The 24039-nt window shown below is 29.6% G+C and overlaps 1 protein-coding gene across 1 annotated transcript; it reads left to right on the top strand.

Moving 5' to 3' along the window:
• Positions 1-23975, top strand: LOC111042933 (ATP-binding cassette sub-family G member 4-like). Its single transcript, XM_022327675.1, has 11 exons — positions 1-702; positions 8886-9003; positions 9725-9914; positions 16130-16275; positions 17041-17279; positions 21118-21237; positions 21295-21440; positions 21668-21836; positions 21917-22017; positions 22107-22262; positions 22998-23975. The coding sequence occupies exons 1-11, from the start codon at positions 342-344 to the stop codon at positions 23394-23396; spliced, it is 2145 nt and encodes a 714-aa protein (XP_022183367.1). The 5' UTR covers positions 1-341; the 3' UTR covers positions 23397-23975.
• Positions 23976-24039: the final 64 nt, after the last annotated feature.

Below are 24039 nucleotides of genomic sequence, written 5' to 3'. Positions count from 1 at the left end.
GAAATAGCAACAAGTGCACGCACTGCCGGCCGACGACTAACTAGTTCATTCCGCCGGACCACGCGACTCCGCAATAATATATCGTTACACTCTCGGCAGACGCGCTGATGCTGTGCGCGTGACCATAGACATACGGAAACCGGTCACTGCTCATTTGGCGGACCGACAGAGTTATCCTTAGTGCGACTGCAAAATTCGCGAACACCGTCACCACGACCCGCCGTCCGATCGCGCACTCCAACCGTGCTCGATATTTTCGTCGTTATACCGTCGCACCTTATATTTTATTATCACCTAGAGTTTATTGAACACTTCGCTTAAGTTTCACTATCGTCGCGATCATGGTCGCCGACGACGAACAACCGCGGACCCCGATGAATCGCATGCAGAGCACCGTCTCGTTCGCGGCGACGACGATCGACAACCGTGGCGTCCACGGTAACCGCGGTAATCGCAACGACGACGAAGACGACGACGACAACCACTCGTCCGCCGGCAGTACCGACGATGTGCTGCCCGACGACGAGGAAGAGATGCCTCTGGTCGATGCGTCCAGGACGAGGGTGTTCAGTGTGTCTGCCGACAGGCCGATTACCAGGATCCCGACCCGGGTCGACATGAAGACGTTGACGCACAAGGCGAAGAGACCGGCCGTCGACATCGAATTCCACGACCTGACATACGCCGTCAACACGACAGCGGGTGAGTTGTTCGCGATAACAGATATTACACGTAGGCACCTGTATCCACATACTCTGTCCAGTGAGAGACTCACTGATTCTGCGCATCTCCACATGACCCCCATCGAGACCGGCTCCATAATGAGCAGAAGAACCGATTTTCGTCGTGGCGCCATCTCTCGCTAGACAGAGTGTAAGCATTCATTAAATCACAAGTGAGCTGATGATCCCTTAAAAATGGTTAGGGGCCCATGATAGGTCCGTCAAATTTTAGTAAACCATTAATTGTAACCAATTTTTTTAGCAAACCCTGCATAACGCCATAAGAGTTTTGGCGCCCCTAAGTTTTAAAATATCCATCTCAATTCGACTAGGAATTAATATTTTTGCATAACCTATAGTAATAATCATATATTGGTACGATTTTTTGTATTTTTAAATATTTTTTTTTAAGCCCTCATTTTAACGCCCTTAGTTTACAGTACCCCGGGACATAGGCCTATGGCCCCTATACCCCCCTCCAATTGAGTGTTGATCTGCATTGTCTGTCTTTACTCTGCACTGTAGACGAGTATAATATTATGTCTACGGCTTGTAAAATATGTCTCATTATTGTTGTTGTTGTCGTTTAGTCGTTATTATGTAATTTTTTTTCCCCATCTCGGAAGTGCAACGTCAATCGAAAACAACCAATAAATAATAATAATAATTTGTATATTATTATATATCCGGCGTGTTATAAGCGTCGCGTTAGGACAAAAAAATTAGATAATTATTATTCAATAGAAATTTCTAACATATAATGCTGGTGATCGCGGTAACAATATACCAACGAGAAATTTCAGACACCGGTGTCAACGAAATATCCATTGTTCGTTACATCACGTTAACGACATGACGTACGAGTTCATATAATAAAAACGAGGAATCGCCGTCGTACCTGTATCGCATAACCGTTAGAATATTTTAATCAGATACACATGGTCTATCGATTGGGAGGTAGGTGCCTGTATTGTACGTGGGTATCTATTTAAAAAAAAAGAATTAATAGTCGACGTCACTTAAAATATTAATTTTATAAGTAAAGTCCCGTTATAACAGTTATATTAAAATTATATTTTCGCAAAGGTGACATTTTATACGATAGCGTGCCTCTACCTAAATTATATTAACTATAGATAGTTAATAGGTAACTTTCGCATAAGACCCTATAGCGATAGGTATGAGGTATATAACTAATAATTGAGCTAATTCTTGCAAAAGTGAAACGAAATACGACTACTTAATATCACGTTAGTAAGACATGCAATAAATACATTATGATAGTTAGTGAATAATTGACAGTTTTAAAAGTTTTCATTAATTCAAAATTTCAATATTAAGCAGCTATGACCTCCTGAAATTACCTAGAGTACGACAATAATATTAACAAGGAAATTACACATTTATTAGTATTTTTCAACGAAAATTAGTTCAACATTAGTTAAAGAGTACCTAACTAGTTTACACAACTTAGATTTAAATTTTTGTACTAAACATGATTTTCTTTTTAAAAAAACGATTAGGGTGTCAGAATTAAGTTCCTATAACATGTTATTATGAAAAGTAATCGTTAATTAACAATAATTACCTAAATGACAACATTAACGAGTATGTTATATTACTATAATGTTAGAAATTACGTGAATAAATATTTAAAATCATGATGGTAAATTTTTTCGGTTAGATTAATTTTTTCGAGTTTCACTTGTAAAACAAATTATAAAACTGAACTTAAACAAACCAAGTGTATCGCAAATCATTGAAAAATAAACTATAAACGTTTCGAACATTATTTGTATGATTATTTTACATTTTTACACAGATTGATTTATTCCTAAATATGAATTATGTTACCGAACTTTTCAAAATTAATTTCAACTGTCAAGTTAATTAAAAAACTTTTAAATATAATTCCATACCCACACTTTTAAGGATTTTGTTGTTGTTTTTTTTAAATTCATAATTCGATAGCATCAACTGATTCAAGTTATTAAATAGTTTAAAATAAATATTGACCCACATCAAATTTGCGTACCTACCTACAGTTCGTTTATATAAAAGCTTAGTGGTGTTTAAATTAGGGTGACCATACATTCTGTTTATACAGTATTATCCTTTATTTTAACTCAGTGTCCTGTTAACTTATTTTGAGACGCTTTTTGTATTGTTTTTTATGTCGATCCTAATTATTCCGTATTAATTCTTATTAATATGTATAAATATACAATTCACCTTACGTTATTTTAATTTATAAGTAGTATTATACGAATATTATTATTATTTACATATTTAATTTTGTTTTTGAATTTGTTGACAAACATATCATGTTATTGATAATGACATAATGACATTATGACAGTGATAGCGATTGTGTTCATGAAAAATAATCGATATCGGTGAACTTACGTATATTGTATGTATATTATATAATAATATAAAGCTCCACGTATATAGTATATATTATGTAATTTTTTTTACAAAAATTAAAAATTAACAAAAAAACTATAATTTTATATAATTGTATTAATTTTAAAAATATCATAAATATTATTTTAGTCCTGTTTTTTATTTTTTTAATTATGGTCAGTGGCCGTCCTAGCTTAAATATATATTTTCTTTTAATCTATCTCAACAATTATTTCAAAACAAAGTTAGTCAGACAATCTCAAAATTTGAATGAAAATATGTGGAAATATTGGGATTATGAAACATAAAATAGTACCAACTCGTATTATTTTGGTATAACATTTTTTACAAATTTTTTATACCGATGTTATACGTTCGGTGGACATATAAGTCCTATTACATTACATTTTTAAACAATTTTAACACAAAAAGATTTAACTTATAAAACACATTGACGGTTGTCGTCCATTTTAATCAGGTAAAATAATTAAAGCACTTCAAATGTATATGTTTTGATATTACAGCCTTGTCTGTTATAGATCACGTGTACACTAATGACGTGTGCTAATAATATTATGTTGACGATATTTATATGCTGACCTGTGCATGTTTAATTTTACTATTGTTTAAAAAAGTACAGGTAACAATAGCGTTAAGCATTTTCTCGAAATTTTTCTGAATAAAAATGTTCATCAATTCTATATTTATAATATACTAAATACTAATCCATTATGACAGACTTACGACTAACCCGATAAAACAGAAACATAATATTCGGTTTCCGATAAATCTGCGACAAATAGGAGTCAAGTTGGAAACAATTCCACGACATAATCCAAGCTGGTGACTAACTTACTAGGTATTCGTGTTTCGGGAGACATTCTATATCGTGTCCGCTCGAAAGTGGCAAACATCACTAGGTTTCTCTATTTTCTTCTAGTTGTCGTCAAATTTTATCTATTTAGTATAAAACAAGTGTCTAAAGGTGATAGTTTATCAACTTGAAAGTAAAAATAGTAATAATTGATGGATATATATTATCATTATCAGCTATTGAAACTTAAATCGTTGTCAGGTGATCATCCTTATATTAATCGCACTTATGATGGTCTACTAAAAACATTAGAGTTCACTAAAAATCAAAGAGTACAAAAATAGAGTTTGGGAAAACTAAGACAAGCTCTGCAATTGCTTAATTCGATATTTGTTGTTATATTCGACCTGTAGTAGCAGGGTTTTTTACAATATACATACATGCAGATATACGAACTTGTCCTTACATACTAAAATGATAATCAAAATCCTATAAATGATTTTTCATATGTTTTAGTGTAAAACATTTTATTTTTAGAAATTACATTTTTTATCGATTTGCAATTTACTATATCATAATTGTGTACGACATATTATCTCGTAGCAAGGTAATAAAACAAAACATGAATGAGACCTACCTAATATAGGCAATATTATTCTTTATTTACAATATTGTTATTTTCGTACTTTGGTAGTAGTTTTATTTTTGATAAAAGTCTTTACTATACTACCATTTAGTGTTCTTATAACTATACATAAGGATTATTTTAACTATATCAAAATTAAAAATTAAGTAAAAATTGTAACTGTAATATACTGCAATAATTGAATATAGTATAGGCACGTGGTAACTACATATTAAAATATTATTGATAAATCAAGTTTAATGTAGGTACATATAATTTGAGTACTTGCTGAAAGTATATAACATCGTCTTGCTATAAATTATTGTATAATAAGCGATTTGATATTTTTATTATAATTTCGAAAAATATAAAAATAAAAAATTTTAATTGCTCAATTAATTCCAAGCTATTATTAAATGTATGGGTATATGTATATATTATATTATAATCATTATAAGGCAGTATCATTGTGATAACATTAGCACGCTTTGTAAGAATCAAAAATGTCCTTGAACAATTTTTCCTTAATATTAAAGATCCATAATAATACGTAATAATTTTACCACGAAAAAAAAATGACTAACAACTTTTAAAGGTAGGTGTCCACTACAAACATAAACTTCATTGTACCTATATATATATTAAAAGTAGAATATAATCGTTTGTGCAGTCTGTAATCTATTATTATAATAGCTAGGTATGTTATTTTACACTTGGAACGTTGTAATTTATGGGTTTAGGTATAATATGTAGAATTTCTGAAAAAAAATTAGCAATTCGAAATGCGTTTATCAAGCCTTTAATGGTAATTAATAATTGTTATTATAATATATACGGTTTAAATTATAGATAATATGTGTTCGTACTTACAAATAATTAAAATACGACAAGGGTTTAAGAAAATCGTTAAAAAATACCAATCACCAAACAAGCGTATTTTAATTTGATTCATCTAATAGTTATAAAATATATAAGAAAAAAATATTACTATATTATTATAATCTATAATAATATCAAACTGAACAGAAATGTATAAATAATATCATGTCTCTGAAGCAATATTAGTTTATCTCTGAAAAGTATGTACGAGTTAAACCAATAATTTGCAATTATTACTTTCTAATTACTTATTAATATTCAATAGTTTATTTTTATTAATTATAGGCTAATTGATATTTTTGTATTTATAAAAATCGATTAATTATCGTTTAAATTCGTATGTATATGGTGGGTAATACTTTTATTGTGTATTTAATTATCCCCTTAGTAAGTACCTACAGTATTATATAAATATTGTATAGTGCTATTGATGATCGTTATTTATGGATAGTGGTTAATTATATAAAAATCAATACTTATATATCCGATTAAAATTGCTAGAATGTCATTTTTTTTTCATTGATAGTCGATGTGCAAATTTGCTTGGTTTAAAATAAATAAACATTTACCATCTGAAAACCAGTTTTTTAGCGCCCTCGACCTTGGATTCATACTGGAACGATATAAATATCATTCTAACCATTTTTTGCAGAGTTTATACTTTTTACATTTATTAAATGTGTGATTATTTTTATCTGTATCGTTATGCCTACAAATATAAGTTTTTGTCTAGACATGTTCGTTTTTAATTTATCGAAATTTGAATTTCTATTCAAACTAACAAACGATATCGATTACTGATATGCCAACCTACATTCAAATAAAAAATATTTTAAATACTTTTAATAGGAACCGATAATTTTCATTTGAAGTAAATATCATTTCATATGTTATTAAATTCAAGCCTTCAAAATGTAAACAAAAATTCGAAAGTTTCAAGATAATTAATAGTTTATATTCTAATGTTAAAAACATATTTAGTAAATTATTATTATGCTAACCTAACATATACCTACTCATTAATCATCATTGAGTTGTATGATTGTTCCCGTGATTTCATAAATCTGTAGGAAATATTCTTTTACGCCAACAATATTACCTTAAATGGTTAGGTACAAATCACAGAATTATATTTTTCAAGTTAAACAAGATAACGGAATGTATCAAAAAATAATGATTTTTATTGTTGACATAATCAGTAGATATCTGAACACTTTCCATGATATTAATAAACGATAATAGTGAATACGACAACAAAAATAATAAATCAAAATTCAAGTGTTGAATATTCAAATTTATGTTTTTCTGTTATATTAAAAACATATTTGAACAAATTTATATTTTAAATTAAAAAAACAATTCATCATTCTGACCCTGATCAAAATGTTTACATTAATTTGTTTTTAGAACCAGGTTTAAACATATTCCTACCGATTTTATAATATTAAATTAATATTCATCAATTTTGTTTTGGTTGGATATTACGAGTACTATACATTTTTACTTTTTTTTTCATTTTTTAAAATTGTATTTATAAAATAAAAGCAATTTATTGCATTGTAAATATTATACAAGGTGACAACATTTAAAATGAGAAACAAATAATCAAGTTATTTGTGTTAATAATAAAATATTATCCTTTAACATATTATCTTTTTCAATACACTCTAAGTTACCATAATTTTGTATAAGTACATTTAAAATGATTCTCTCGTATTTTTCATTGCATTCTACAAGTCATGTACTTCAAAAAGAAATAGATTGAAAATGTATGCAGCATAATAAAGGTAAAATATACATATAAAACAAAACATTATATCCATCGTTTTATTTATGTAGGTATTCTAGTTTAAAAAAAAGTAGTGATCAGTAAAAAGTAGGTCCTTTACAAATAATCATTTATAATAATATTTTTTTTGTCTCCAAAAATCGAAATCAAACATGAGAAGACTGTTCAAAATTCTATATTTAAATACTTTATCATAAATGTATTTAATTATATTATAACGTCGTATTTTTATTATATTATTTTACAGCTTACCTATTACCTATACAATTTTATTTAAATAATAGTATAAATTGTCCATGATTATTGAGCTATAATTGTTGTACAAAAAGCTAATAAAAAAAAAAAATTGTATAAATATTTTCTGGAAATAGATATGTTTTAAAATGTAATTTTATCAACTACCCTTGTTATTTGCAGTGTTTTTAAAAAACGTCTTTCATAAACGCACTTTCACAAGTTCATGTTCATATTTAGTGAACGATAAGCGAATTTCACTCGTTTTTTTCAAATTGAAAGTGAACATGAATGACGTTTATATTTTAACGAATTTTTAAGACATTTTATTTACCATTTAATAAATAAATATGTTTAAAATAAATTGATTTATTATATTATAATAACATTTTCTAGTTAAAATTCTTATTCTTAAAATATCTAAAAAAAAATGAATGAATCACCCAGTGAACGCATTCATTTTTACAGTGAACCAGTGAACGTGAATGCGTTTATTTGAAAAAAACATGAACATGAACGTGAATGAATTCATTTTTCAGTGAACGTTCTGAACACGGGTAATTTGACAGAATAATAATAAATAATTGTAGGTCCATAAATTAAAATTGTCCAATACAGATTTATGGATAATTTAGCAAAAAAAGTCATCATGCCCAATTTAAAAACAACAATATTAACGTTAGACCTTCGTGAGTTGATAGTTCGATGGATATTACATTTTTATTTTTAATTCGTACATAAAACAATGTTCACAAAAGTATTATAGACTTTTTAAATATATTTTCAGTGGATATATATACAAAATAACCTTGTACTAAAATGTCAGGTCAAAAGGTAGCAAATGTATATAACTACTGTCAACTTCCATCTATCAACCATTATTCTATATTTATGGTAATGATATGTAGAATGGTTGTCGTAGAACAATAAAATATTAAAATGTCTATAATATAAACCAGTATAATATATTCTTTGAGTTTTTGACATTGAATTTTTTATACATTACTTACATAACATATATTTTAGTTGATATGTGTTGATAGTTGGGCGAGTTATTGTTGAGAAGTATAGTGAGAATGTAATTATTTCAAAAATATCATGCATTTTCCTATAAATAATAAATAGATACTCTTTATTATACAGAATTTGTCCTGATATATAATCATATTATAGGTATGCCATGTGACATTTTTAGAGTACAATTGCCTGGAGAAAACAAAAATGCAAACATACCTAATAGTCGGGAATACTCCAATACCTAATTTAATCAAGAGCTCAGTCTTAATTAAACAATTAACATTCTGAAATAATGAGCGTTTTATGTTAAATAAATCACCCTGGGCTATTTTAAAATATTTTAAAGAATTAAATCGTGTTTGTTTAGCATAATAATTATATATTAATTCCATTTTATAGGACAAAGAACAATATTGAAAGGCATAAACGGTTTCTTTCGTTCGGGACACCTGACCGCCATTATGGGTCCTTCCGGTGCTGGGAAGAGTTCGCTGATGAACATACTCGCTGGATACGTGTAAGTTTCCTGTTTGCATTGAGATCTACGCTTGATATGTGGTTTATTCATTTGATACCAACCTCTGTAGGTCATCAGCTGTTCGTTAGTTTCCTATAAAGAAAAAAAAATAATGGCCACAAACCTATATTATGATCGTGTTGAGCGTTCACATTGCCCGATCAAGGACCAACCAATAATCCATTGAGTCGATAATTATTGGATTACCTGTTTTTTAAGTACCTATACTTGATTAGAAATTTAACATTATTTATAAGATGAAATCAATTTTATTTTTGGATCAGTTTTTTATTTCCTTATTGAATATATTAGTAAGTCATATAAACATAGGAAGTTATACATATATATATATACGATATATTAAAAAATATTATTTTTTATCTTCTTGATGAGTACTTGGAAAACTTTGAAATCCGTTCAATTAATCAACATAACCTAAACGAAATTCAAAGTCTATACATAAATACTAATTTGAATTGATGTATATGATATTCTTTGTTTTGAATAAGTTTGTCGAAAACGCTTAATAACGTCTAAAGACCATAAATTACCTAAAACTCAGTAGATGCCTACTCTTGAACAACTTCACTGTTAATACTTTATACCATTTACATCTAAAATATTTATCAATTAAAAATATTAATGAAAATTCCGTATTTAAATTAATTTGGTTTAATCGTTTACAATGTATAAAATGAATATTTTTTTTCTATTAATTTAGGAGAAGTGACATAAAAGGACAAATTCTTACAAATGGTCATCCCAGGAATATGCAACTTTTCAAAAAACTTTCCAGTTACATAATGCAAGAAGATCTGCTTCAACCCAGACTTACAGTTTTAGAATCATTGAGTTACGCAGCTCGATTAAAAATTGGCCGTGAATTGTCTAAAGAAGACAAAGATAAAGCTGTAAGTATATAATATTAATTTGTATTATGACTGAACTATAATTATCATTTTTAATGGTATAATTATCATTTATATACCTAGGTGATACATTATAATTTTTTTAATGCAAATATGACAATAAAATATTTAAATGTCATCCATAATTATAATACAGCACATATTTTTAATTAATTTATGTACGCTAAATATAATATAAGCATTTATACAGACGTAAATAAAATTATTTCTATTGTAAAGATAATACAGGATGTAACTGATATAAATTCTACGATCATTTTCAGTTCGATAGATAAATATAGGTATATACTTGGAGACAAAACATAATACTTTTTTATGCATTCCCACCCATGTGTAATATGATTTATTAATCAAATACGAACTTACGATTGGAATTTTAAAATTATCTATACTGATTGTTTGAACAAATTATCTACCCATAATAAAACTGATGGTGACGAAGTGAAAATGAAAACGATTACCTATGTTTGTTCAATCGTCGTTATGGTGTTGATTATTTTCTCAAGGGTGAAAAAACTGGTACCTATATTCTGTGTGTACAGGTACGTTTCACAACTCGTGTGTACCTTTTCTTCGGCAATAAACACTTGCTTATCATATCATGATTTGTGGTTGTAAAAGTATTATCTTATTTGACCAAGGAAAAGCGCAATATACATGTTATGTACACACATTTGGAGTAAATATTCGCAAGCGACGGGGCCTAAGATATACCCGTTTTCGATCTAAGGACTCAATCTATAGTTATTGCCTTGACCCATGCTGCACATACATAATATAATATATGGATAGCATTATCAAACGTGTTATTTATACATCGAATAAGGCTGCGGATTATAATAATTAACATACACCTAGGTAATATTAAAACCAAAATCCGGATAGAAATTTATTTGGAGGATTTATCTATGATCACACCTATGGTCAAAATATCATCACAGACATTTTTCATTTACGATCCAACGTCGATACGTAAATTACCTACTAAATAATAGATTAAAACAGATTAGGTTACCTAGGTAGTACAAGGAAAAAATAATTATGATACATACCTCAAAACGGACGCTGCAGGCTTTGGTATCTCCCAGTAACACGCTCAATAGTAGACAATTATGATAATGTTTATAATAGTGAGCGAGACTGCAAAAATAAGATTATTTTCTCTTTGAGTCTTTAAAGTTTATGAATCATGACACAAAGCAGAGTAAGTACTTTGTAAAAACAACCGCGTGAAACTCGCTAGTCGAAATACTAAATTTACAGGGTAATAATTCTAGATGATACATCCCGAATTTTAAGCTTGACTTAAGAATTTTATAATACGTGAAACAGATGACACCTATAATTAGCCCGATGATACGAAATAATCTCAATATAATATTATGTTTGGATTTTTCACCAAAATGATTCTAGTACATCAATTTTGTATTTGCGCAAATATTTATATTTATGTTTTATTATTTTTGATTTGTGTTATGAGAAAAAAATCCGTTTTAAAACACTTTTTAGCTACTTTTTTTTTTTAGAAAGATATCTAGGATCCAACATAATAATATGATGAATGTTGAAACGTATGTACCTACGGTCTATAGTGGTACCTTCGTTAATATTATTTTTATACGTTACAATAAGACTTGCGAAATATATTAAAATTAATACATAAATTACCATCGATAAATACGTGTATGTACATTCATAAAATAAATAATAGTTTATAATAGGTACTAATAAAAACCATGTAAATAATATTTCAGTGAGTATTGAGAAGTATAGGTACACTTAATGAGCAATGTCCATCATTCTACGTAAACTATTAAATTTTTTCTCGAAATATTGTATACTTCAACAGCAACTAATGGACAAATGTATATATTTCATTTAGTTTGCATTTATTAAATTACTTGTGATGTTATTTTGAAATGGGCCTTGACAAATGTGCAATCACCACACATTTGATGTAGGTGCCTGGGTAATTATTTTTTAAAGCTGTTTTTCATTAATAATATCTATATAATTGTATAACCTATAATATAATCTATTTTAATTAACTTAATGGTCTGGGACCTGGGTATACTCATACTTTGTTTCAAGTTCAAAAAAATTGTTATTAAGAAAATATTTCTAGTATTCAGTTTAATTTATTTCTATGTTTTTCGATTTTTAAAACAAGTCTATATATTTTATTTTTTTATTTTGTATTTATAATTTTATTTTTATTTATCATTGTTATATATACAATATACATTTAATGTACAAGTACAATGTACATGCCGTATTATATCATAGAATCGAATTAATCTTTTGTTTTTAAATTATATTTCATTTTAAATATTATTAAAAACTATTTATTATTAACCATATAAATGACATAATTATTTAACATTTGATGGAATGGATAAACTAACTAAAAATGCTGTTAATGCTTGTTTTTGAAACAATCTTTAATACAAGTTATAACACACCACTTACTAGTGCTGAATCGTAACTTTCACCACAAGAAATATTATTCAAATAATTCAAAATAATGTTACTTACCTAATAATATAGTATACTATTAATAGTTCTAAATTTAAAATAATAATAAACTTAGTACCTAGTAAAGTATCAAGAACAGTTAAAAAATTATAAAAATTCAGATTGTTCTTCTAAAATATTTATTGTTAAATATATTAAAAGTCATATGTTTACATTTTAATGAATTCTTAGTACATGCAATGTGCCTACGGAACATTTTTCCTCCCAGAAAAATTGAATTATACCCAAAATTTAAAATGAAACATGATAAATATGTCTTTTACTCGATAAAATAAATTTATCTATTTATCATCTTAATTAGACATTTTGACACCAAAGTGAGGTTACCTACACAGCTACACTTATACTATTAATAGATAAACAAAAAAAATTATATTAGTAATAAACTAATGATAATTACCGTGTTTTCCCGCAGACGCATCACTGAGAAAAATATTACAACACCTGATCAGTGGAGAGCTTCATAAATAATGACAACTATTAACTTATGTAGATGTATCATAGTATGGCGTATCTCTACCTATTTATATACAACATACATTTATATTTTATAATGTTCAGCTATAATAGTTGTTACTGAAATGCTCTAAGAAAAAAATTTCAAAAATGTGTTATGTGATATTATTAGCATTACCTACAGGTTAGGTTAGGTTAAGTTTAACTTACAGGATATTTTTGTTCAAAAAAGGACTTATTAAAACTAGATTAAAGTTATTTATATTTTTAAACAAGTTAATATTACATTTTAACAATTATATGAAATAGGTAAATATTCAGGAGCATAATAAAATTAAATCTTCAAACCACAATATTGAGATTCATTTACATTTTTCCGAACTACATTTTAGTAAACTACTCACGGATTTTCATAGAAAATTATTCTAGATAACCACCAATTATATATAAACATGATGTCATACAGGAAAATTATAAGCAATTTATTCAATTTTATACTTAATACGATCAATAATTATAATACATACTAATGGACTTAGTTTCGGTACCTATATTATAGGTAAGCCTAAATTATAGATCACTACCTAATTATTATTTATTCACCTTAGAGTGTAATCTCTATAACTGGCGGTCATCATAACCGCACACTTCAAAAAATAAGGTCATCGTTCAAATCCGCACACGTCCATGTATTTAATGCCACACATTTTTCCCAAAATCACACCGTTCAATGCCATACCCGCTGAAATGCATCAATAACTCATACATTTATCTAAAATACGACAAGGCGCCAAATTATAACCGTGGCAAAGGGTGGCAAATGGGGTTCATTCCAAACGGCTCCCTTTGAAAAATCTTTTACGGACAAGTAAATTCCCAAACTGCTGATGTCAATACTGGTATACCGATTTGAAGACGATATACCAGTAATCGGTATACCGTACTTTTAAGTTAAAAATTAATTATTAAAATGGAATACCAAAAATATAGGACAAATTGATAATGTCGAAAATACCAAAACATTGAACATAATTTCTATACCAAAATGTATTATATTATATTATATTATATTATACTCACTCGTATAATCGGCTAGCGCGTCATAATCGCCGCCGTTGCTTGCGTATAATATAATATTATGACGAATTATTTAACCGGAGCCGTTTGGGAATTGACCTTTTTGAAAGACGGGAGCCGTTTAGGAAAAACGAAAGCCGAATGGGCTACGTCCGTCAAAAGTTGTAACACTTTAAAGGGAAGCAAATGTTTAAATATGTATATGTTTAACGGAGGTGCCAATAATTATTACCCTGGAGCGCCATTGAATAGTTAGCACGGCACTGCACCGAAGAGTAAATTAACCGTACACACTACACGTTAAGTTAAAGATTGAGGATAAAGAAATAGCCACTTCAAAATATGTGTAATAATCAATTCATAAACGATGAAATAACTTTGATTGACTATTTGAAAACTCTTCGATATAAATAAATTACTCCAATCTAAATATTAGATCTCTGATACCTATTTTATTTTATCTTATATCTATATTTTTTATTGACTTATATTAATGCAATTATTAATTACGACAATTTATTTAATACTGATAATGAGTAGGTATTTATATGATTTCTAACTATCAATCATCTGATTGAAATGTGTGCGGTATTGATTGTGTATAATGTGCTGTTATGAACGGTATGTGTGTGATATTGAACAGTTATAAACTCTAAAACAGATTATTTCTGAATGGTATTATATTATATTTTATATGGGTAGGTTCTCCCCCAGTTAATAGTATTACGTTATATCTATGTCTAAAAAATTAAGATAATATATTTTTACTTTAATATCTCTGTTTGGCTACAATTAATATAGATAGGTAAACCTACATTTCTATAACTTTTAAATTTCTTGCTAGAAATTATTAGTTCATTATTAGCATTGCAAATAGTACAATTTTAAACAACAACTCGACAAACTCCTAAATCATATACAGCTTCAGGCATATATTGGAGTATAACATAATAATTTCCTAACTTCAACAAAACTTAACCTGTATTATTTGATATTTTAAAAACCTTGTATTTCCTCAATGCCAATAAAACCACATTTTAATTTTGTATTGCTTTAACACGTATGCGGATATTAACATTTTGACAATATATTGGACTTTACGATGGTGGATAACACACGGGAAATAGCCTCGATAAGGATTTAGGTATAATGCACTAAATATATGTAAGCAGATATTATCATCAATTATATACAACAAAATATGTAAAAAAAAAAATTGACTCGCCATTGATTTCGTCAATTATAAATCATGATTGCTAACTATAGTTCAGATAAATAAATAAAATATATAATTATGTATTAGGTATAGGTCAAACCGTAAAAGTAAAATTTGGGAAAAAAGGGCTAAATGATACATTTGTACTTTTTTGTAAACTACTCATAATCAATGAATATAATCGCAAGATCTGTTATTTAAATTTAATAAACAAACATATTGTAACCAATTTAATCATCTCAAATCACTGTAAAATAAACAGATTAAGTAGCTGATTGAAAAATGTAAATAGAAACATAAACCGAAACACGTTGCCCTAGGTCGGGGTGACATGTTAGTATGTTACAGTATAGTTGAGGTAAATCATTACACTTGATTATAAAACTAAAATAATTATTAATAATGTGAATTTAAAAAAAATATATTTATATTTATTATAATTTCTAATCAGTTATCATTATTAAAACCTTTAATTTCTTTAATCGAGTGGGGCGAGTTAACTAACTCTGTAATAATCTAACTTTAACATTGTATTTTTTAGCAGCAGCTCAGTATGTCATATAATTACTATAAATTATTGAATGGTATCTTCCACAGCTCTCTCTTAATCATCTTCTTACGTATATTGTAACTAAGTTTGTTTTGAATTTGTAATTTCTTACTATTAATATACCTATTAAAAAACGTATATTTGACTACAATGTAATGTAAGACTGATTTTGGTGTGTATTCGTTTTGTATTTCATATCCCCCAAACATCAATTTACGCAGTCTTAGATGTAACGCATAGACCATTCCGTACGTGATAATAATTCCGATAAAATAACACTGTCAACTACTAAGCCACATGATCACTTACTCGCGCATCACGAGCTATGTATACACTAAACAGGTAATTAATTCTGTCTTGCAGGTGAACGAGGTGCTGGAACTCTTAGGGGTATCGGTGTGCCGTAACACGTATGTGGAGAAATTATCCGGAGGTCAGCGCAAACGTCTGTCCGTGGCCCTCGAGTTGGTCAACAATCCGCCGGTGATATTTCTAGATGAACCCACCACGTGAGTATCCATCACAAATCATAATAATATTAAAATTTTGTAAACATTAATCACCTACACCGCGTTCCTGAATTTTTTAAAATCCGCAATCGAATATTGTCTCACTACACCATATTATGTTATTCGAATTGGTCGCCTAAGTTACTATATCAGGACAAAATGACAAAATAGTAGTTGAAGTTCGTCGACTTGGAGGTCTTGTGATAGGGGCTATGTTTCGTGCCAAATTCCAACTATAACCTACTTATTACCAGCTATTATGCGCGGTAGTGTATCCGATCAACTCTTGGAGTATGCGAAAATATAAAATATGACTGCGCGAATAGATTGAAGCCTTATTTACATATTGTTAGGTACAGGGTGACTAGAAAGTGTAAAAATCTTTTATATACCATTTTTGCAGTATACGGATACAGTCGTGATTTTTATAATAATATGAGACGCGTAGTACTCGCATACTCCGCAGTAGATATACCTATACAGAACATGCTTCAGACAGCTTTCTAGAGATAGTGCGCAAATAATATAATACAAGTTACCTACATGTGATATTTTCATTACACACTAATGCTACAGCTAAATATTCATTCGACCGCTAAAACAAGTTTTGATTGTCAAGGTCGAAAATCGACAAATATCGTGTGTATACCTACCAATAACTTTAGATATAATAATAATATTATATTTCATATTTTATAATTGTATACTATTTACTATGCATATTATAATATTACTGTGTTTCCTATTCCTCCGTATTATTCATAGTGGGCTGGACATTGTGGCGATAAAGCAGTGCGTCACCCTGTTGGTCGATCTCGCCAAACAAGGAAGGACCGTGGTGTGCACCATACATCAGCCCAGCTCGTCGTTATTCCACATGTTCGACCACGTGTACATGCTGGCCCGAGGCTCTTGTATTTACAACGGGTCGCCAAAACAATTGGTGCCGTTCCTGGCACAGGTCGGACACGTCTGCAAGCCCACACACAACCCAGCAGATTTCGGTACGGTGCCAGTGATTAAATATTTTACTCTCGATTTTCGATTTTTACTGTTGGGCACGGATTTGTGTGCACTAAAAAAAATGACACGAAACACGCGTGTATGCCCCGAAAATGGCCAAATTTTCTGTAAATATAATTTTACATAAGTACCTACTCGTATGCAAACGAGTACAAATCCGAACCCTAAAATGATCGTGGATATTAGTCTACGGGTCTTACTTTTTTATGCAAACATAATATGTTTACACAGATATCGTGAACACGTGAATTTAATAAAATAAGACACGTATGCGATTAATATAAGTGAATTAATAAAATATGCTAAAACACGTTAACACAATAACATGTATCGGAATCTTTTCACGTGAATACGTGAAAGCGTGTACGCGTGGATTACGAAGCCCTATTAATTATACGATTATTTTGTTAGCTCGTCATCTTCGTGTTAATGAACACCAGACCTGGTAAAGGGACCAGTAGGGTGTGGCTTGGAACGGGGCCCACCAAGGATATCGAACAATAATGGGCTCCTGGTGGGTAGTTTTTTTCTATAATATAATAATATAAAAAACAAGTTCAGAACAAGCAGTTCATTGAGGGAAAATTTAATTAATTGAATGATTTTGAGTTCTGAAAGTGATATTTTGGATATAATAAATATCAATGCAAAAATTGAAGATTTTAAAAAGTAAGGACCTATAGCTAAATACAATTTTATTTTGCCTATCTTCAAAATATGTTTTTTGTGGGTTAGGTTCTAATATTTTGATTTTTATATTTATGTGCCCCTAAAAGTTGTATGGTCTATAATTATCTTGATCCGAACTTGATGGCCACTGGTTGAGTTATGATTGGGTCAATCATATAGATAATGGTGAGGGAGAAAGTCGTGATGGATTCTATAAAAATCCTAAGTGGTGTCTACCCTGATAGAGATGTATACAGGCATTTAACAAACATTTGACGAGTTTAAACATAACAATACCTAAGAATTTAAGTGACAAGAACAATAAGTTTATTGCCACGTCTACAGTATTCTTCGAAAACGAGCAGTCTTTCAATGACAAAATGTGTCTTGTCCCACGTCACAAATTTCTGACAAAACTGACTTAGACGTCATATATTTGTACTTTAGATGCACACTGAATCGAATAACATTCCATAAACACATCTCAATGACAATGACTAGTTATTGTAGCCATAGCCCATAATACTATAATAATAATTATAATGTAGCTATTACAGTATGTACATTTGTGGCTTGACGAGTTATCTCGCACGCTGACACCAAAATAAAAATAATAACAACGTCGTATACTGTTAAGGAAATATATTAATGTGTACAACTATCAGATAAAATATATTTTACATTAAGACGAATGATCTTTGATATCTTTTATGGATTATCGCTATTAAACTTTTACCATAATCTAGCTGGGTACGTCAAGACAAAAATATGTACCTGCAAATAATACAGCTCATTATACCTATCGGTAATGTCGGCATATACCTTTTTAGCAACACGATTGGGCATAGAATATTTATGCGATATTTCTACATTCAAATCGACATTTTGAAATGTGTTATTCAATTGTTTAGGCTTACGCCAGGAAAATCGACGATGGAGTCTATATTTTGTATGAGGCAATTTTCGGAGAAGTAAAAAGAGAAGAAAAGCCATATTGTGTGTACTATGTTTATAGATGTGGATAATTCATTGTCGTTAGAGTATTCCTCCAATTGAAAACGAAAACTCTGGATAAAATGAATTCAATTGAACATATTATTTTCATAAAATTACTAACTGCTAAAGAAATTAAATTAAATATAAACAAACTTTTATTTAATATTCAATTATTATTCCATTTAAGATAAATTGGAAACAGACACCAAGGTATAACAATTTAACAATTTTAACTTCGCGATACATTCACACCTATCCTGATTATTTATGTATTTATTATTATTATTAACAGGTCAACAATACGTTGCATATAATGATGAAATCGTGTTATTTTTCAACTCGTATCATATTTGTATTTTTGTAATTATTTAAATCAGTTTTTTTTTTTTATCATGCATAGTTCAGAATTGTTTGACATGTCTTATGGCAACATTGCACAATTTGTCATGCTCAATCAAGAAGGTTTTTTTTATATCATAAGAAAGATGCTTTATGCTCAATCGTGTGATAGCCAATAATGTCGCTCGTGCAGTAGCGAATACGATACTTTTGTACTTTATGATAGGGACGGTGAATAAGAATCAGTCCATGTACAATAATTGACATTTTAAGATTTATAATTCTCATATTGTTATATCTTTTTTATTAAAACGGTCAACGCCATCAATCCAGTTTAATTCATTAGTTTTAACGCACCTGCTTTAATTACAGAGAACCAATTTATGATTATTGTAACAGTCGTATAATATACTAATATAGTCGTACTTTGCTCAACTATAGGCAATAATTATAATTTATTGATTAAAAACAATTACATTTTAAAAAAATCTCAGTAGTCATGATAGTTATACCGATTTCATTATTACATCAGATGGCTGAGAACCGTTACAGCCTTGGAGTAAATCGAACAAATTTGGATTTTTTTAAAATCTTAAGACTTACGTTATGAACTAAATGGCCTTGAAGTTCAACTACTAGTTTTTCCTTTAAGATTATTACCCAACTAATAAAAATATACAATAATAGTAAGAATGTATTTATTCTTTTAAAGCGCCAACATTTATACATAATTTACAATCAATAATATGATTGTTTAGGTATATTCGTATATTATTCATACCTAAATAGATTTAATCAACATTTATCTATCATCTAAATAAAATGTTTAAGTATTTTATGAAAAATACCAAATTTTTTTTTAGATTATTTAAAAATGTAATACAATGTTTTTCATAAGTAGTTCGTCTTAAGCAGTCCCCTTTTTTCATAATGAGTAGGCAATATGTTAGACTTATATTTCATATTGAGAAGACAAGCAATATAATAAATGTCTTGTAGTGTATTCTTATGACATAAATTTCATTGGCAATCACAAGGCACGAGGCATTGTGTTTATAATATAAGGAACAGATAGTAAACTCCATTCAGAATATTATTTCGGATGTTATTATTTAAGTAATTAATGAATTTCTTAAAAATGTTAATACTTCTCAAGAAAAGTTTCGATGCAACTGCTAATGGTACATATTTATAATATGATTTTTATAATGGGTTAAGAGTTTAAAAGTTCTTAATTTCAAATTTAAAGCATGACTCAATTTCATATTTTATATGCCAACTTAATTTTAATACTTTTCAACTAAACTACTGCCAGATACATCTTTAGTGAGGAAATATTTTATACCTAAAATGATGGATTAAAACAATTTTTAAAAAAGCTTAAAATTGTATTTTTTTCAAAGGCATAGTATTATAAAGTTAGAGATTAAAATATTGAAAAACGAAGTTCAATACGGCCTGTAGAATTATATTATCCACTATAAGAGCAGAAAAAAAAGATCAAATTTAGTTTATCCTACAAAAAAGGATCATTATTTCCAATAAAGTGTACTTTGTTAACAAAATTACATTAGCATTGGGCGCTTTAACCACAGCTGGCTAAACGTATTACCCATAAAACGTTTTTTGCTAGTCATGCATAAAGCTATCTTGTCACTTTGCTCTCTATTACAATATTATTTATTTAATTATAAAATATGAAAGCCAGCAAATGGTCAAATACAGTGTATGGAAAACAGTGCTGTGTGTGCTTATATTAAACACAACTCAGTGTCAGACAGAGTATAACATTAAAATAATGTAATTTTTTCACAGTTTTCGAGGTATTAGACAACGATACAATTGTCGACTTAACGAGAGAAATTCAAAATGGAAAAGTAATATTATGTGACGATTTAGATGAAATGGAAAATGGAATGGCAACTTCCAAACTTTGTAAGTGTAACCCCAACTCTTAACGAACTATTTTTTTATACATAACTTATTGTTTAGGTCGTACCGACACGCTTATAACATTACCACCGGTATTTGATGACGTGGACGAAGTAGATCAATCCGAAGCGGAATATCCATCATCTTTCAGTACACAGTTCTCTATACTGTTGGCCAGGAAAACCAAACAATTCTGTAGGAATACCGTAAGTTAAAACATACCTGAAACATTTTCACATCCTCGAGTATTTTACCATTTTCTCACTTTGTTCTTGGAATTGCCAATACAAAACCCCTTAGAAATCGTTAGCATTTCACATTATTTTGATCCCAGATTTCATATTCTATACCTACGCGATTCATTGAAACAATCACGTTTGAATTTTTACCTTCTACCATATTTATGGATTCTTTTTAAATATTTTATATGCAGACTGGACTGTGGATATCTTTTTTCCATCATACATTCTCGGCATTGCTTCTCGGAAGCATTTACTATGGAATCGGATCAGATGGTAATCGACCATTTGAAAATTTCAAGTTTTGTATCAGTGTAATCGTGTTTTTTGTTTATACTCACGTTATGGGTCCAGTACTTACATGTAAGTAAACAGTTCAATATTATTAATTAATAAAATATTATAATATAACGGTTGTTGATTTTAATTATTTCATATTATAGTCCCGTCGGAAGTTAAACTATTGCGGCGAGAATACTTTAATCATTGGTATAGTCTCAAATCGTACATTATTGCATCCACTATTACATCATTACCAAGCATGGTAAGTAAATATTTTTAACTACCTATGTTTTAAAATATTAGTTGCATACTTTTATTTTACATAGTGCTTTCTTTTACATTTCTTTGCAGGTGATATTTGGATCGCTATTCCTTTTAATTGTATACTTTATGTCTGCACAACCAATAGAGTGGATTAGATTCAGTGAGTTTATGGCTATAGGACTATTTACTGGTTACACATCCGAAGGATTGGGAGTTCTCATTGGGTCATCTGTAAAAAATTCCGTAAGTAAAAATGTATACAACGTATATTATATGTATTAATATAGGTAACAAAACAATTATTAAAAAAAAGAAAAATCGTAAATCGTATAGAAAATTATTGCTTTTTAACATGTTTATCAATATAAAATGTCTATGATTTTTAGTGAAACCAACTTTGGTTCCAGAAAATAAGCAATATAAATTAAGTGTAAGTGTATAACTGCGCATCATTGTTATAAATATTTTATTTTATTATAACTGAATAAAAATTGAAATATCTTTAAAATAAGTAGTAGAACAATAATATTGTTCAAGATACTATAAACTTAAACTTAAACGATTATATAGGTTAGGATAATAAATAAAAATAGTTTTGCTTTCTGCTTCATATTTTAAGAAAAAAGGGTGATTCTCTTAAGTAAAACAAATTATTTATTTTGATTACTAGTTACTACTACAAGCATTTTGCTCAATAACAGCATTTAATATTCTAATATAATATTTTAAAGTTAGAATCATTCAAATTTAGAACGAATATAGGAAAGATTATAAAAATTAAAAACATAATATTATACAACATTAAGAAAAAAAATGCATAAAAAACTCAGTCTTACAAACTATAATTTAATTTAATAAAAATATAGAAAGAGGGGTAGGTACCTGAATTAGCGATGGACATACAGCGTACCAAATTTTAATGGATAATGTATCAATAAATAATGAACGAAATTGTTGTTACATACTCGCAACTGGCAGACCGGCGCCGTGATGACGCCTGCACTACTGGCGCCGATGCTCGCGCTGGCCGTCTACGGAATGGGCTACGGGCTGGCCATCGAGCCCATCATGGAGTCGCTGATGGCCACCAGCTTCCTGAGGTACGCGCTGGTCGGCGTGTGCACTTCGCTGTTCGGCAACAGTCGAGCGGACATGGCCTGCCACAACGACGACGTTTACTGCCACTACAAGAACCCGGAACTGCTGCTCCGGGACCTGGGCATGAGCGGCCGGTCGATCGTCAACCAGTTCATCGGGCTGGCCCTGTTCGGCCTGTTCTTCAGGCTGGCCGCGTACTACATCATCAAGCTGAGGATGATGAACAAACCACTCCGCAAGATACCGTTGTACTTCAAGAAGTTCCTGCGAGGACAGTGATCCCGCGACGACGGCGGCGGCGCGAACAACTTTTCGCGCGGTCCACTCATCCGTCTCGTCGTCATCATCGTTATATATTGGATACATAATATTATAGTACTCAGGCCTAAGTCACGTCATCGAATGTGAGTCCTTCAAAGTGATTCGACTTAGGCACCGCACAGTAGTCCTGTCCATATAGTAATATTGTAACAACGATGACTCGCACGTTTAACATTATATTATTTAAACGAGACAACTCGATCGCTCGTTCTACAGGACGTCCGACGAGTATAGGTAAAACGATTAATATTATGTTACCAATATTATTTTATAATATATTTTTATTTATTCCATCGATTTCTATCACGTCGGTTTCAATTGTACGTAATCGACATGTTAGGTTATATTCTGTAAGTTGTATTTATGTATGATATTTATGTGTACCTAGTGCCTACGTCTTGCCTTGTTTTGTTTTGTTTTTTTGTACGTTTTATACCTGTTACGAAGAGTTTTTAGTATTTTCAGTGTTCAAAAACTTTTCATAATTGTCCACAAACAGCTTTAGCTCCTAAAACATTAATGTTTTAATCACGAAAATCTTTCTGGTTTACAACAATATCATAATAATATTAGAGTAGGGCATTATTTGAGTACATTTTTA

The sequence above is a fragment of the Myzus persicae genome, unplaced genomic scaffold (assembly GCF_001856785.1).
Source record: "Myzus persicae strain clone G006 unplaced genomic scaffold, MPER_G0061.0, whole genome shotgun sequence".
Lineage (NCBI taxonomy): Eukaryota > Metazoa > Arthropoda > Insecta > Hemiptera > Aphididae > Myzus > Myzus persicae.
The sequence above is the reverse complement of the archived record's forward strand: the minus strand, read 5'-3'. Positions and strand labels throughout refer to the sequence as shown.

What these genes read in the sequence shown, in the direction of transcription:
- LOC111042933 (XM_022327675.1), top strand. Translation starts at nt 342, where the DNA reads ATGGTCGCCGACGACGAACAACCGCGGACCCCGATGAATCGCATGCAG. An exon ending in CGCCGTCAACACGACAGCGG is followed by an intron (nt 703 to 8,885) that starts GTGAGTTGTTCG and finishes TCCATTTTATAG; the next exon opens with GACAAAGAACAATATTGAAA. An exon ending in AATGGCAACTTCCAAACTTT is followed by an intron (nt 21,238 to 21,294) that starts GTAAGTGTAACC and finishes CTTATTGTTTAG; the next exon opens with GTCGTACCGACACGCTTATA.